At 35.7% G+C, this 17634-nt stretch overlaps 1 protein-coding gene across 1 annotated transcript in view; it reads left to right on the top strand.

The window, feature by feature from the left end:
- Positions 1–17634, top strand: part of MRC1 (mannose receptor C-type 1) — a 126701-nt gene that overhangs the window by 66049 nt on the left and 43018 nt on the right. Inside the window, exons 7-12 of the mRNA XM_007504912.2 lie at positions 103–285; positions 5522–5679; positions 9639–9746; positions 11820–11935; positions 15114–15262; positions 17325–17524. Coding sequence (XP_007504974.2) covers positions 103–285; positions 5522–5679; positions 9639–9746; positions 11820–11935; positions 15114–15262; positions 17325–17524 — 914 coding nt within the window. The remainder of the gene's footprint in view (positions 1–102; positions 286–5521; positions 5680–9638; positions 9747–11819; positions 11936–15113; positions 15263–17324; positions 17525–17634) is intronic.

The raw sequence follows: 17634 nt of genomic DNA, 5'->3' as shown, positions 1-17634 counted from the left end.
CATAAAGCTATGTACAAATGTACAATGTCTGAAAAGTATTGTTGTGGTTATTCACTTAAGTATTTTCTTTGATCTCAAACACATTTTTTTACAATTTTCCAGAAAGTGATGTGCCTATCTCCTGCCCAAGCCAGTGGTGGCCATATGCAGGTCACTGTTACAAAATGAATAAAGAACAAAAAATACAAAAAGATGCCTTAACTGCATGCAGAAAGGAAGGAGGAGACCTGGCAAGTATCCACAGTATAGAGGAATTTGACTTCATTTTTTCCCAGCTGGGATACGGTAAGATTTCATACAAATACAATACATTCTGCTCTTCAACTTCTTATTCCCTGAGGTTGCAATTATAGGTATACTTATACAATTACAAAATACTATGACTTTATAGTACAAATAGATGCTACATAGTGGATACAGTGTTGGGCTTAAAGTCAGGAAAAAAACTGTTTTCAAATTCCTACTTTAACACTTAATAGTGTGACTATCTATAATTTACAGAACCTTGATGGGCTTCAGGTAACTCCTTAGGATTTAGGTGGGGCAGTTAATAGAGCATCTGGTTTAAAGTCAGGAAGACTCATTTTCTAGGGTTCAAATTTTGCCTCAGAAAACTGTATGACCCTAGGCAAGTCACTTCACGCTGTTTGCCTCAGTTTCTTCTTCCATAAAATCAGCTGGAGAAAAAAAATGGCAAATCACTCCAGTATCTTTGCCAAGAAAACCCCAAATAAGGCCACAAAGTCAGACATGACTGAAAAATACCATCAACAACAACTAGATTAAAGGTGTGAAAGGATTAACTGAAAAGTAAGGGAATAAATGTGTGTGCGTGTGCGTGTGTGTGTGTATTGCTTTTTAAGTGGGTAGAAGGAGTTTTCATTCCAGAAATTCCTGCATATACTATGAAATAATATCCAAAATGAGAGGGATCAAGGTCTAGTGAATGGAATCTCCAAAAGTGCCCTAGGTTCAAGTGTTGCATTCAGAAACATACTAACTGGGAAATCTGTTACCCTGCACATCTGTTTAAATGCTCAGTGTCCCCAGGCAATTCTTTAAGACTGTAAATGGTTGAATAGTTGCTGATATGCATTGGTAAAGGTATTTTCCTTAATGGGAATTATGTATCCAGATGAAATCATGGGTATGGATTAAAAAATATATATAGCAAATTTACAATGTGGCAAGAATTCAGAAATGAAAAGAACCAACAAAACCCTTACTTTCCATTTTAATGTAACATCTACTTACCAAATGTCTGTTTTCACATGTGTGTTAAAATCTCATTTAATCATATGTATCAGTGATGGTGAACCTATGGCACAGTTGCCAAAAATGGCACACAGAAGGCTCTCTGTGGGAATGCAGTCACCCTTCCCACCCCAGAGTTCATTGCTAGAAAAACAGAAGGACTTTGGTGAAGCTACTCCCCTCCCCTTCTCCACCATGTCTGATGACATTTTTTTCACATCCCCTACCCTTCTGTCCAGCAACCCATTGGAAGTACACAGGGGTCAGAGTGGTTGGCTCACAGGCAGTAGAGCTAGAGGGGAGTGGAGTGTTCATGCCACTCCTGACCCCCTCTTCACAGTCTCTGAGGACATTCCTCACTTCACCCACCCCTCCACCTAGATGCACAATGGGAGCAATTTCTCCCTCCCCTTTGTGGGGTAAAGTGGGAGGCAGGTCATGCCTGGCACTCAGTGGGGAGGAAGGGCACAATACTTGGTTTTGTGTGGGGGTGGGCATGGTATTTGGTCTGGGGTAAGGGGGTAGGGGTAGAGTCTGGCACTCTATTTCTAAAAGGTTTACCCTCACTGATATATATCATTGTTTCACAGGGAAAATCCACAAATTAATCTGCCTGAAATTTCATTTTTATATTTGTCATCATTCTGTTATTTCTTGGCAATGAGAGGAGCTATTGCTTTCAAAGAGTGGAGAGAGACAGGAGAGGAGAGAGGGGTATAAACATGAATAGTTTAGTCTCGTTTTTAGATTTAAATAGTAGTAAGATATAGAAAACTTGCCAAGTTAAATAAAGTTTATTTTTTAATGAATCTAATCAACAAAGGTTAATGCAATTGGGATTACTTTTCCTAAGGTTGTTGAAGAATTAAAATAAGCCTAGATGGAACTCCAGTCACTAGTACTCAAATAACTGATGAATTTTATTGCTTAGAGATAATCTGTATCCACTGAAAAAATCATAATGAGAAAAGTATTAGAAGAGCAAATGTATATTTTTAAAACAGTTTCTATACCAGTAGATCAGTGAAATGTTATAGATGTCATTTACTTCTATTTTAGCTAAACATTTGATAAAGTTTCTCATACTATTCTTGATCAAAAGATAGAGAAATGTGGACTAGAGACAGCTCTGGAGTCAGGAAGACCTGAATTCAAATTTGACCTCAGACACTTACCAGATGTGTGACTTTGGGCAAGTCACTTAACCCTGTTTCCCTAAATTTCTTAATCTATAAAATGAACTATAGAGATAAATGGAAAATCACTCCAGTATCTCTGCCCAGAAAATCCCAAATGGGGTCACAAAGAGTCAGGACTGAAACAAAGGAACACTTGGATAAAGGTGTGTTTAATAAATGTTCTGATGACATTAAACTTTGAGGAATAGCTTATACATTTGGCAGTCAGGTGTCAAAAGAGATTTTGATGGACTCTAGAATATTTACCTGAATGTGAAATTGTGTGTGAATGTGAATTTACCTGATGTGAAAATTTAATTGTGAAAAAAATGCAAGTTAGGAAGAGACACGATGAAACAACAGTTCATAAAATATTTGGGAGGTTAGTGTAATTAAAACTTAATATAAGTCAATATTGTGATCTACTAGGCCAAAAAATCCTTATTCCATCTTGGTCTGTATTGAGATAAAAATAACTTCCAGTAATAAGAATAGTCCCACTGTTCTTCTCTGGTCAGGACACTTCTTGAGTTTTATATTCAGTTTACTTTTTAGGAAGGACATTGAAAAGTGAGTCTTTAAGAGACTAACCAGTCTAGGGAAGGACCTTGCCTCTATCATGTAAGGACCATTTGAAGGAACTTGAAATGCTTAGCCTGAAGAAGAGAAGATTGAGTAAGAGACACAATAAGTTCCTTTAAATATTTGAAAGGCTGTCATGTGTAATGGGGAATAGACTTGTTTTGTATGGTGCCAAAGAGCAAAACTTGGAACAGTGGGTAGAACTTGATGAAAGGTAAATTTAGATTTGATTTCATGAAGAACTGCCAAAAATAAATACATCTAGTATTAAGTGAAATGGGCTCTCTCAGAAGGTTATGGGTTTATCCTCGTTGGAGATGGTCAAGCAAAGATTGGTTACCATATTGAAGTGGGAGTTCCTTTTAGGGTTTGAATTGGACTAAATGGTCTCAGATTCTTTCCAACTCTAGTGACCTATGATTATGAATATAAATGAGGCCAGGAACTCAAGTAAGTGCTGAAGAGCTGTAGCCCTCAAGCCATGAGTCTTCTGAATGAAGACTTCATGAAGACTCTGAGTTTACTTCATCTGTTTTGACCAAACAGAACTTGAGGAAATGGATCATGATCATAGTAGAGGTCAGTCTCTTCCAAATACCTAACTATGAAAGAAGTTAGAAGATTAGAAAAACCAATGGGAATTAAAAATGAGATAGAAGGAAAGAGCAATTAGAGGAGGGAGAATGAGAAATATGGGGTGCCATTTTTAGTTATTTTAAAATTCAACTTAATAATTAGCTAGTCTTCTCTAGAAAATGCTCCACATTTTTTATTGAGCATTTACTTGAAGTTACAACCTAGGGTTTTTAAGAGAAATCTGAGGAAAATAGCTGTAACAGATAAAAACAAATATGTCTTTTAAATTTCAAACAGAATTTTTTAGACTGGTAATATACTCATTTCTACATTAACCTCCAAAATATATTTAGAGTGTATAATTATAGAAGAAAAATAGAGAGTTATTAATGAGAGTGCTGCTTTAATTACTCTATATTAGATATTTGTTATCTACTTTTGATAAAATCTGGAAAAAGTAAGTCTCAGTGATCGAGAAAAAGGACACATTGTGAGAAGAATTTATAACAAAATATTCCATTCTCCAATTACTACTGAGGGACTAAGTCCCTAGATCAGGCATAATGATGGCTAGCCCTTACATAACACTTAAAGATATTGAAATCACTGTGTATTATTTCATTTGCATCTCACTTCAACTTTGTGAGATAGAGGCTATCATTAATCCCATTTAACTGATGAGGAAGCTGAAGATGAGAGAAGTAAATTTGCTCAGTATCCCCTAGCTAGGAAGTAAATGATGAAGGGCTTGAACTCAGGTTTTGCTGAATCTGAATCAAGGATTCTGTCTACTGCACAACCTAGCTTCCAGTGGCACTCAAAGTTCTTAGTTGGGTTTGAGTCTGATAGTTTACAATCTTTTCCAGATGAGCTAAGGAAATAACTGTGTACCCCTCTTGCAAATGAAATTCTGTCATTCATAATTCAGAACCCTGGAAACACCTGCTGCTGTTGGCCTCAAACCAACAATAGACTTCTCTAAAAATGAAGTTCAGTGTCACTTAGCGGAAGGGCCAAAACCAATGAGGGAAATCCTGAAATAGAGAAGTCTTTTAACATTTTCAGAATCTAACCAATTTTTCCACTCTCTTCACAACAGTATCTTTTCAGTCTTCTGGAAAGTAATTTTATTGTCAAAATGAAAATGATGAAATTAAACCAACTCATGGGCATTCTAATGTGAGCCTATCTTTTGACAGAATCTAGCAAATTTAAATTGGTTCAAGTGACTGAATAAAGCCTTCAAATATATATAAATAATAAAATAAATATAACGCCACTACTTTGCAGATTTTCACCTTATTGTAGGGGTCTCTGGAATGTAACTCACATGATAGGTGAGGGATCACTGTATTATATTCAGTTCTGGACAACATGTTTTAAGATAAAGCAATGCAGGAGGAGTCAAACAAGCCTATAGCCTCCCAATGTAATCAGAGAATAGTCAGACACACAGAGTTTATAGGGATCTATGTCTGGAGGTTAGGAAATCAGCACAGCTTTTTATGAATAGAAAAGTTTCCATCAATTATTTATACCAAAATAATTATATAAGATGAAGGGAGGAATTAATTCGATTTATTTACCCAGAATACATTTGTTTAGTTATTACTATCTTACATAAAATAAGATTTGTTATTGCTTGACTAAACCTGACTAGTAAGTCACACCTTTGTAATTCAGTGTAGAAAGGCTGATAACATGGAATTTAGAGGAAATTTGAGGTCTCCCTATAGTGTCTATAGTAGATTAATTCTAACACTCAAGTTGATGATCCTTTACGACTTCAATTGGGCCCATAAAAAGAGTAGATCTGATGTTGATAAAACAGAAGTTGCCTAATGCTGTTTTTACCTTCTAAGAAGCAATTCCTTCCCTTCTTCCTTAAGCTTGTATAAAACTGTATCTGTGTATTTTTTCTCTCTATTTAGAGGACACGGATACACTGTGGATTGGGTTAAATGATCTCAAGATTCAAATGTATTTTGAATGGAGTGATGGGACCCCTGTAACCTTCACCAAATGGATGCCTGGGGAGCCGAGCCATGCAAACAACAGGCAGGAAGATTGTGTCGTGATGACGGGAAAAGTAAGAGAATGATCATGAATCATCATCTAGCAATAGCCAAAATTTGCTTCAGACCAAGACTTGTAAAACATTCTCTCTTTTTCTGCTCAGCCCCTTATGAATGTTTTTTTTTTAGGTTGGGTGGGCATAGGTCCAATTTATCCAGATTGAATATTAAGTAAAAGTTTATTCTGTCTGGTCCACCTCCCCTAGCTAAAGAAGAATGTCCCACAGGTTGTAAAAGGACATTAACAGAAATGAAGGACTTACAACAAAAACTAAGCAGAAATGGCCAATCATGCCGGCCTTCTCTGACTGGATCCTGCATGGGAGGACTCTGCACAGAAGGAGAATATAGCTCACATTCCATCTAGTCGATCCAGGTCATAGTCACAGCATCTTTGAAATTCTATCACAGCGTGATCAATTCCCTGAGAGTAAGCCACTTCCTTAGAGTCTGCTCCTTAACAAATTATGGCAGACATATTTTTTTAAAGTCTTACCACCATCTTAGAATCTATACTATGTATTGGTTCTAAGGCAGAAGGGTGGTAATGGTAGGCAATGGGGGTTAAGTGATTTGCTCAGGGTCACACAGCTAGAAAGTGTCTGAGGCTGGATTTGAAACTAGTACCTTCCATCTCCAGATCTGACTCTTAATCCACTGAGCCACCTAGCTAACCCTATGGCATACATATGTTAAGGAGTACCTGGCTGAATCAAAATAATCATATCATGATTGGGGATGTAGACTCTAAACAATCACTCTAGTGCAAACATCAGTAGTATGGAAATAAGTCTTGATCAAGGACACATGTAAAACCCAGTGGAACAACTCATTGGCTACAGGAGAGGGGTGGGAGGATGGGAGGGAAAGAACATGAATCATGTAACCATCAAGAAATATTCTAAATTAATTAAATAAAAATTTCCAAATTAAAAAATAATAATATCATTATCACCTTTTAAAAAATCTAATAGTATATAATAAAGAAATGAATTTTTATTTTAAGGTGCTCATATTTATAGGTTAGACACATTCACCTCAGCAAGAGTTCTAGGTCCTCCTCTGCTACAAATTAACAAAGTGAACCTGAACATGAGGACATGGCATAGTACAGAGTCTTGGATTCAGTATTAGAAGACCTGGAGTCATGACAATGGTGTGATGGTAAATGTTTAATAACCAGCTTTCTAGAAAAAAACTACCAATAACACATTTTAATATTAGTTTGTATTAATTCTTTCTCCATCACTATTGTTCAGTTGTTTCAGCCATGTCTGACTCTTCCTAACCCCTTTTGGGGTTTTCATGTCAAAGATACTAGAGAGGTGTGCCATTTTTTTTTTATCCAGCTCATTTTACAAATGAGGAAACTGCAGTAAAAGGGGCTAAGTGATTTGCCCAGGGTCACAGCTGGTAAATGTTTAAGGCCAGATTTGAACTCATATCTTACTCCAGACCCATTGCTCTATCTAGTGTATCACCTAACTGCCCTCTTCTTAAGTCTAGAAAATCAATAAAAAAAAATCAAGCCCTGATTTGAATTTTTTGCTGAATTTTGAAATATAATACTGACACTAAAAATTAAACAATTGCCTCTGGGAGCCCATAAGAGTTGGCTCCAGCACATCTGTGGTTCACTTCCTAATTCTACTTCATATTACCTTGGACAAGGAGCTTAATTTCTGTAAAGTGAAGGGGTTGGACTAGCGTACTTCTCAGATCCCCTCTAGCTCTAAATTGATATGCCTGTGATGTGGTTTTGAGGCTCTTACACTTTGTTGTCTAATTTGTAATGAATCATGCCAGCTCACTGAACCTCAGTTTTCTCTTCTGAACAATGGGATGAATAAGACTTCCTTCTTGCTACCTTCCTCACAGGATCATGATGTACTTGCTACATATTTAGTGTCCCCAGAAAGTCTCGATCTGGTTTTAAGATAGCTTTTATGAAAGACTTCTGGTGCATTCTGTGTAAGAGCCCTGTTTTGTCTTATTGAAATTTAGCTACCTAATTGTTTGCTAGTGTTTATAACACTAACGGTAATAGCTAACCCTAATATAGCACTTTAACTTTAAGATTTATAAAGCATTTTACATAAAGTTTATGATTTGAATCTTGCATCAATTTTAAGAGACAGGTACTCCAGGCATGATTTTCTTATTTTATTGATAAAGAAATCGAGGCTTAAGTAAAGTGATTTTTCTGAGGTCATACAACCTATCACACCAAGAAGAATTTCTTAAATAAGTACTTGTTATGTGCCAGGCTCTGTGCCTATAGCAGGACATTGAAATAAAAGCAGAGAGAAAGTCAGTCCCTGTCCTCAAGGACCTTATATTCTCTTGGAGAAGATAACCCATGCTTTCTGGCTCTGACTGTTTTCATCTCTCCCCATCCTCCCTCTTCATCTCTGTCTCTGTCTTTAGGCAGGCTCCTTGCCAAGTTCTAGACTGTTTACACCCCAGACCTATTGTATACTGTTATTCTCCTTCATACCATCTTTGGTCCAGCCACACTTCCCTACTTGCTTCTCATCATAAACAGCATTATCTATCTCTTACTTCCTTACCTTTGCTCAGACTGAACCCTATACCTAGACTGCTCTCCCTCTTCTTCTAGGGCTCTTAATATCATTTCTTCCTTTAAAGCTCATCACACCAGCTCTTACTCGAAGTCTAGCTTGACCTATGTATTTGCTAGTGTTCTCTCAAATGCCTTCATATATATTTTGCATTTATTTTTTCTTATACAAATTGTCTTTCTGCATAAAATATAAATACCATGAGGGCATGAGTTATTTCATTTTTGCCTTTATATCTCCTAACACTTATCACAATAGGCACATAGTAGGCACATAAAAATGTTTGTCGAATGAATGATAAAATGAATGAACAGAAACTATAACTTTGCAGTTGTATTGATAGCATATGTACAGCACTAGGCTAATAATAGCCTCTAGGTATAGTGCTAGATCCAGAGTCAGGAAGATCTGAGTTTGAATTTGTCTTCAGACTCTTTCTAACTATGTAATATGGGCATAGAAACTCTTCACTTCTGTCTATCTTGGTTTCCTGAACTGTAAAATGGGGATGATAATAGATGGTTGTCAGGGACAAATGAGACAACATTTGTAAAGCACTTAACACAGTGCCTGGCACATAGTAGGACTATTTAAATGCTTATTTCCTTCTTTTCCCCATTACATTAGGCAATCAGTTGATGTTTTCATGGAGAAGAATGGAGTGTCAGGGTTTAGTTATGGGAAGTAGGTGTACTGAGATGTTTGTGGGCAGCCTGGGACAGTATTAAAGCATCAGGTATTGGGTGGGAACTTTGCCTAGTATCTTAGTTCCTTGACCTGTATAGTTTCCATGCCTGGAATGGGACTATGAGAAGAATGGCCCTAGAATGACCTCTAGTGGCCTTGCTAAGTATATTTGAAGTCAGTCAACAGAGAAGGCAAGACAAAGCAAAGCTTAAGTGCCAAATGTTTTATAAACATTACCTTATTTGATACAACAGCCTTTCCAGGTATTTGCTGTTATCACCCCTGTCTTACAGTTGAGGAAACTGAGACAAACAGGGTTTAGTGACTTGCCCAGGGTCACAAAACTATTAAGTGTGTGAGGCCAGATTTGAATTTTGGTCTTGATTCCAGGCTCAGCTCTCTTTTCCTTGTGGCCACTGAGCTTCCTTAGGTAAACAACATTCTTAAGTTTATATTCTAGTAGGGAAAAATTAGCAGGGAAAGAGCTAAGAAGTAGGGTATGAGAGTGAAGATGGATGAATTAACAAATCAGTTGCATACTTTGCACCAACCACTGTCCAAGGTACTAGAAATAAGGATACAAAGAATGAAATATTCCTTATTATCTAGGAACTTGCCCTTAGATCTTGCTTTTCCCTCTCTGAGGCACAGCTGCAAAAAGATGGCAGAGTCTGATGAACTTGTCTTTTCTTTGTCTTCCACAGGATGGGTACTGGTCAGATCACCCCTGTGAAAATAGTTTTGGTTATGTTTGCAAGACGAAACCAGCCTCCAAACCACCGGTAATAGAAGTAGAAGAAGGATGCCAGAAGGTGAGTGCCAAGGGTCTTAGGATGAGCTGGTTTCTTTGAGTCATTGATTTTCTAGACCCAACCATGTGCTCCATGTTATAAAGTATAGTCTGTAACACTCAGCTAAGGCTGTCAGTCCCAGGGACATTCCTTGATTGCTATAGGGTCAGAAGAAGTGTCTGGAAGGGAATCAGAAGAGCAATGGGGTTAATAAAAATAAATAGGGCAGGTTGGAGGATGAGAACAGTCAGAGAAATAAAAGGAGAGTAGTGCGTCCAATTTATTAAACACCTAAGAGTGTCAGGCACTGTGCTAAGTGCTTTAAAAATATAATTTTATTTGATTAAGGAGCATTTCTTGGGGACATCATGGATGATGGTATTGTGAAAAATTTCTACCCTCGGTATTTAAAAGGAAGGTGAGGTGAGTAGTTGGAATGCAGATTGAAAAGGGGGACTAAACATTCAGTGTACAGTGTTGGGCATGAGTTTCTAACTGTCTGACAATGATGAGACTTATTGTCTCTTGATCTCATTTGTAAGTTGGGAAGAATATTAATTGTACCTGCCTCACAGGGTGAGTGTGGGTATCAAAAGAGGTAACATATGTAAAAGTACTTTGCTTTAAATTTGTTTGTTTGTTTGTTTATTTCTTTAAATGCTGGCTATTATTAAGATGGCAAATGAGGTCCAAGATCTAAGATCCTATGACATACAAGTCACTCTTGGGAAACAGAAAACTAAAACCAGAATAAAGCACTTCCTCTCAAACTATGTGTCAGATAGTGAGGAGATAGAGGAAGAGCAAATAGTAAAAAATACCTTTGTGGTTATTTGGTAACCTCAATTACCCTTAATAAAAAGCTTTTTTTTCACCATACTAATAGCCTTCTGCTGCATCTGCTGTCTGAGGACTTTCTTCTCCCTAGGAGTATTCCCCTTGATCTTCACTGAACAAAACAAAAAGAGCAATTCTTGTTACCCCTGTGTTACATATTTTAATTTCAATTCAAGTCAATACACCTTAATTAAGCAACTACTATTTTCAAGAAACTAGAGTTATACACCTGGAAAAATGATCTAATCCCAACCCTCAAAGAGTATACAGTTTAATGAGGCTGGGGGCGGGGGGAGATGATTCTTTGGAGATTGTTGTTTTCCATGTCTATCTGTCAAAAAGGGAAATGAGATTAATTTGTTTTTGCTGGAGCTTAGTATCAATTTTAAGACAGAAGGTAAAGGTTTGAAAAATTGTGACTTTGTTTCCATGGGAAGCATTGACCATCTAATGTACTCTCCTGCCCCTGCTTATATAGGGTCCTAGGGTGCATATCAATTTTTATAATTTAATTAACTAGCATGTTTAGAAAAAGTGGTTCTTCCTTTTTAAGAGGTTACATATCACATTGTATCAGAAATTTATTTAGACATTGCTACATAAGTAGATAAGCAGTTAGGTGGCTCAGTGGCAACAGTGCCAAGTCAAGTCAGGAAGACTAATCTTCTTGAGTTCAAATCTGGCCTCAGATACCTACCAGCTATGTGGCCACGGGCAAGGTAGGGAAGGCCACAGGCAGCAAGACTGGATATGGCGTGATAGCTGAGAAGTTCCAAGAACCGAGAAATAATGGGAAAGAGAGCTGGATGGGAAAGGTTAGGGCTCTCTGTGAAATCCTGGGAGTAAAGACAGAGACCACAATTTGTCCAATCAAATATATGTATATACATATGGATCTATGGCTCTTTAGAAAAAATTATGTAAGATATGCCTTAAAATTTATTTTGCATTATTGATATTTCTCCATTACATAAAAACAAAATAGTAAATCAAGCCCTGATTTATAGCATGTGTCAATTGCTAAGATATAAATGAAAATTAAACAATCAACTCTTTCCAATTGATTCAAACTGACTCTAATACACTACTGTGTCTATGTATAGTTTTAATTCTATTCCAAATTGTTCATGTTCTTTAAACAATTAACATTTCTCCTCTATTTAAATATGTTGCCTTTTAAAGATTTCCTCTTTAAAAATACACTAAATGAATTTGAGACTGCTAATATTTCATACCATTATATGATTATATTAATAGGGATGGAAAAGACATGGACTTTACTGCTATATGATTGGGCAGACCCTTTCAACATTTCCAGTAGCAAACCAGACCTGCATAAGTCAGAAGGCTTATCTAGCTACTGTTGAAGATAGGTACGTAAAGGTCTTTTATTTTCTTGTTAAATTTGAAAAAGAAGGAATGGGGAGCAGAAAGCATTAGGCTCTAAAAAGTTCTATTTCTATGTATTTCTCCATGAAAAAAACTAGATGATAACTCATAAATGATCCATATTGGCTTCATATATCCATCTCCAATCTTTACCTCAAAAGATTTTAAAATGTCACTTTTGGTAATAAAGCAATACTCTGAATTAACTGGCTTTGGTTTGGTTTGGTTTTGAACATATCTTTGATTTGTTTGGTAGTTAGGCAGTACAGAGTGCTCGACTTTGAAGAGAAAAACACAAGTGCAGATTCAGCCTCAGAAACATTAACTGTGTGATCTTGAGCAAGTCACCTAAAAATTCCTTATCTTTTCAATTACACGTAAAAACAATTTTTGGAAATTATTATCTGGTATTTTACAGTTTAGATTCTCTCCCTCCATCCCCCCCAATACCAAAATGGCAAATAGTTGAATATAAATTCTATCAGTGTTTTCAGGCAATACAGGTATCCTTTCCACATCACGACTTTCCCCATTGCTCCAAAGATATAAGTTGGCATAAGAAATTAAATGGGAATTGAGGGGAGATTTGCAGAAGCTACACAGAGCACACAAAAGCCAGGAGATGAGAGAAAAAGTTTAGAAACTCAGAAATGCATAAAATACATCCCTGTATGTATAAAATATATGTATTACTTATCAACATACTTTATCTTTTAATACCATAAATATACACAATTTTTTAAAAAGTTAAAATAAGTAAAAATTAAGGTTTGCAAAAAAGAATGTGAAAGCTAGCAGACAACACACAAAGGCTAGAAATGTAAAGCTATCTTAACACTGATTTATGTATATATAGCCTGTGACCAGATATTGAACCCAAATTTGACAATAATGTATTGTCTACACCACATTAAAGATCAAAGAAAAAAAAATCAGACTTCTCTGGTATAAAAGGAGAGTCAAAACTTTTTTACATGGATTTTTCAGATTGCGAGGGCAACCAAGCTCTTAACCCTTATGATATGGAATGGATTTCTATAGATATTTCTATATTCCCCATGCTGTGACAGGAGGCACATGTGACCTATACAATAAGGAAATAAAAGTGAAAGATGGGATGATCTGATTTGCAATCATATTCCAAGAGTCTCTTCTTCAGTGGTGGATAGGATAGCACTTTTTCCTCCTGAGTCTGGCCAAGTCCCTTAACCTCTGTATCTCAGGTTACTAACTTGCAAAATGCGGATAATGATAGTACCTCGTTTCTAGAGTGGTTATGATGATCAAATAGTTATAAAGTGCCTTATAAACCTAAAAACGCATGTGTATATATTTATGATGATTAATAATAGTAAGACAAGATCACTTCTGCTGCCAGCTCAGCCCAGCACCTGCTCTTCATTTAATAATCTCAGGGATCTGCTGAGGTTAAGGAGTGCTTCCATGATTTACCATAGGACACACATCCAATATGTGTCAGAGGCAAGAGAGCTTTCAGTCCACAGCCCTACACTGCTACTCTTTGTAATAAAAATTTTCGTGTAGTTCCTCATAAATGGAACTTTGCTCCATTACTAATTTGCTCCCAGCAGTGGTGTACTATAATGAAAAAGGAATATAGAGGGAAGCTTTGTCAATTTAGAAACCAAGGAGTGGTTGGACTGGATGATCATTGTGATGACTCAAATTTGGATAGTATTTTTATTTTCTTATAAAACCCTTACTTTCCATCTTAGAATCAATTCTGTGTCTTGGTTCCAAGGAAGAAGAGCAGTAAGGGCTAGGCAATAGGGGTTAAGTGACTTGCCCAGGATCACACAGCTAGGAGGACAGGTTTAAACCCAGGACCTTCCTCTTGTCTCTAGAACTGGCTTTCAATCCATTGAGCTATTTAATAGTCCCCTATATAATGCTTTTAGATTTAAGAAGTGCTTCCCTCAAAACAATCATATGACCTAGGGAACACATTCTCTCTTTGTATATTCAAGACCAACTAAAGGTCAAGAAGATTATCTCCATTCTCCTTCCTCATTAATTCCCCAAAAGAGATTGGAATTCATTAAATTTTCATAGATTTGTATCCCTGATACTTACTGGAGATTGTCTTACAAAGTTTTTGCTACACTCAATATTTAGTAGCTTTGTATCAGATTGAAATGCAGCTGATGGTCAATAATTATTTTTATTTTTTTGTTTATTTATTTATTTATTTTTAAGTCTCTTGCCTTCTGTCTTAGTACCATTTCCAAGACAGAGGGGCAGTAAGGGCTAGACAGAGTTAAGTGACTTGCCCAGGGTCATACCTCTAGGAAGTATCCAACCAGATTTGAACCTAATTCCTCCTGACTCTAGGTCTAGAGCTCTATCCATTGTGCTACCTAGCTGCTCTTTTAAAATGATTTTTAACTTTTTGTAGTTGCCCATTCTGTAGTTACTAAATTTTGCTTAAATGGAAAAGTAGCAACCTTATAAATTCTGGAATATTTAAATTATTTTATGTTCTTTAAATAAATCATGTGTTCTTCATAAATAAATAATATATTAAAATATATAGGAAAAAAGAAAAAATAATAAAATTACATAAATAAATATAAATAAAAATAAATATATTGAAGTCAACATATTGAATCAATAACTACTTAGTGAATTTCAATTCATGATATTTTTCTTTCTGAGATTTATAGATTTCCTTAGAGAATGTATTATTTACATAAAATTAATCCACATGCATTAATTCACATTTTCTAGAAAGTAGGTGACACCGTGGATAGAGCCTAGATCTGGGATTAGGAATACTTGAGTTCAAATCCTGCCTAAAATACTTACCAGCTATATGACCCTGGGCAAGTAACACAATTGCTATCTACCTCAGTTTCCTTATCTATAGAATAAGGATAATAATAGTACCTACTTCCTAAGATTTTTGTGAGAATAAAAGATGATATTATAAAGAGCATAAAATGCCATATAAATTATATAGATTAACTAAATAAATTGTATTGGCTTAAATGCAACATAAATGCTGGTTATTGTTTTTATTGTTGTTAGGCAGGAGCCAAATTGTAAAACATAATTGATATATCTTTTCCAGGTTGTTTATTAGCAACAATTTATGGGAAATTCTCATAATAGAAGTATATGTTTCCCGCTCTTCCTTTTTAGATATGAACAAGCCTTTTTGACCAGTTTTGTTGGATTGAGGCCTGAAAAATATTTTTGGATTGGACTTTCGGACGTAGAAAACAAAGGGACTTTTAAGTGGACCATTGATGAGAATGTCCAGTTCACCCACTGGAATTCATTTATGCCTGGTTTGTATTGCTTTAAATTCATGTCATGGTTTAGCATCAACTCATTCTATTTTTTAGTAATGATATTTGTCATTCTGTTAAAATCTCTTTTTTATACCATTTTCAGTGCTTAAGCATTAAAAAGGATTTTATTTGCCAGGTTATAAGATACTTTAACATTTGTAAACCACGTTTTTTGCATTTTGTAACAAATGAATCTCCATCAGGTTTCCAAAGATAATTTTATAAGCTTGAAAATTTTAAAAGTCGCATAAAGATTTGGAAGTTTTTTCAATGTGTTTTTTAGGGGTGAGGAGAATGTGCACAGTGTTGGAAAGAGGAGAGAAGAATAACCCTTAGATAAAGAATATTAATGCCTTTATGCTGTGATTTGGCTTGCAGATGTAGAGCTATAATCAAAGCCATCTACTTTGAATCCTTCATTTTACAGATGAATTTTCTGAGGTTCATAGGACTTAAATGGCTTGCCTTAGGGCATATAGATAGTGAATACAGCATCCATTCCACCATAACTTTTCTGGTGGTTTTTGAATGAAACTTTCTACACTGATGTGTCAATATGAGTTTGAGTGTCATGTTGAAGGAAATGAGGGTCTCAAAGGTAGATAGAATGTGGAAGTACATTCCATGTATGGGCAATCAGCAGTTTAAAGGTGAGAAGAGAGGAGAATGGTGTGTGAAGAACAATCAGTAGACTGGTTGGATTGTAGATATATATGATGTAATTACATGTAAGTAAACTGGAAAGGTAGAAGGAGTTCAAGTTATGAAAGATTTTAAGGAGCAACAAGGTTTTATATCATCCTAGTGGTTAAAGGGTTCTTTGTCCATTGATTTTCATTCTCTTTTCCTCTTTTGATTTTGTAATTGTTTATTCAGTTCTTTTGATTTGTTTTTTCTTGACTCTGCATTATTTCATAGAAATCTTCCCAGGTTTCTTTGTATAATTCATATCTTGTCAGTAAGTAGCATTATAATATGCCACTACATTATGGAATCATTTATTCACTGGGTAGCTAAGTGGAATCATGGATAGAGCCCTGGTCTTGGAGTCAAGAAGATCTAAGTTCAAATTTGGGTTCTTGACACTTATTATCTGTGTGATCCTGGACAAATCACTTAATTCCATTCGCCTCAGTTTCCTCATCTGTAAAATGAGCTGGGGAAAGAAAGTATTACAGTAATTTTGCCAAGAAAACCCCAAATAGGGCCATCAAGAGTTAGATATGATAAAAAAAAAAGAGTTGGATATGACTGAACAACATTACTTATTCAGCTACTCCTTTCTTGTTAGATTGTTTATAGTTTCCAAAAAATGTGTTGAAATAATTGAGTAAAATGGTGTAATCATTTTTGCAGCTTTTATACTATACTACCAGATTACTCTCTGTTATGTCTTGCCAAGTTTATTATTCCACCAGCAACGGATGGATGAATATCCCTATTCCTCCACAACTTGGGCAGCATGAATTTTGGGTTGTTTTATTATCTTCATACATTTGATGTGTCCAGTGTTACTTCAAAGTTTAAAAAATATATTTTTCTCTTTGATTTTTAGTGAGCAGTACATTTTCAAGAGATTATTTTCAATTTCCTTTCCCTCTTTGGAAAACCTTCATTTTATGTCCTTTTATAATTTATTCATTGAATGACTATAGCATTTATAGTTTGTACTATTGGTACTCCAATGTGTCTTTTCTCATAGTGTATATTATTTAATGTTCATTTGTCTTGTTTCTTTAACTGAATAAGGTCTGCTAGGGCATACTTCTCAATCCTTCATGAATTATGTATCATCAATCAGTGAAGGTTAAGTATTTGTAGAATTCCTGGTGCATAAAGCAGAGCAAACAATAAGAACTCTACAAATCCTTGTTCTTTGATCTACCGTTAAATGCATACTTTATGGAATTTTATAATCAAATAATGTATATTTTCAGAAATGCTCAGAAAATCTCATTAGTTGTTTATTTTTTGATCCAAATGTATTATCTATGAAAATAATTTCCAACATGATAGAACCCAGAAAGATTGTGATTATCTCACTCTACTTTATGTACAGGACGAAAGTCAGGGTGTGTTGCTATGAAAACTGGGGTTGCAGGTGGATTATGGGATGTTCTGAAATGTGAAGAGAAAGCAAAATTTGTCTGCAAACACTGGGCAGAGGGAGCAACTCCTCCACCAGTACCCACAACCACCCCTGCTCCAAAATGTCCAGATGGATGGATTTCCAGTGCTAAAACAAACTTCTGTTTCAAGGTAAGTATTGTTAATTTAAAAAAGGATTTGAGATACTTACGAAAGAAAAATGTCCTGGGAATTCCTTTCATAGTCCTGTACTTTATCACCTCTTTCTCTCTTTTTCCTTT

This window comes from Monodelphis domestica, chromosome 5 (genome assembly GCF_027887165.1).
Source record: "Monodelphis domestica isolate mMonDom1 chromosome 5, mMonDom1.pri, whole genome shotgun sequence".
NCBI lineage: Eukaryota > Metazoa > Chordata > Mammalia > Didelphimorphia > Didelphidae > Monodelphis > Monodelphis domestica.
The sequence above is the reverse complement of the archived record's forward strand: the minus strand, read 5'-3'. Positions and strand labels throughout refer to the sequence as shown.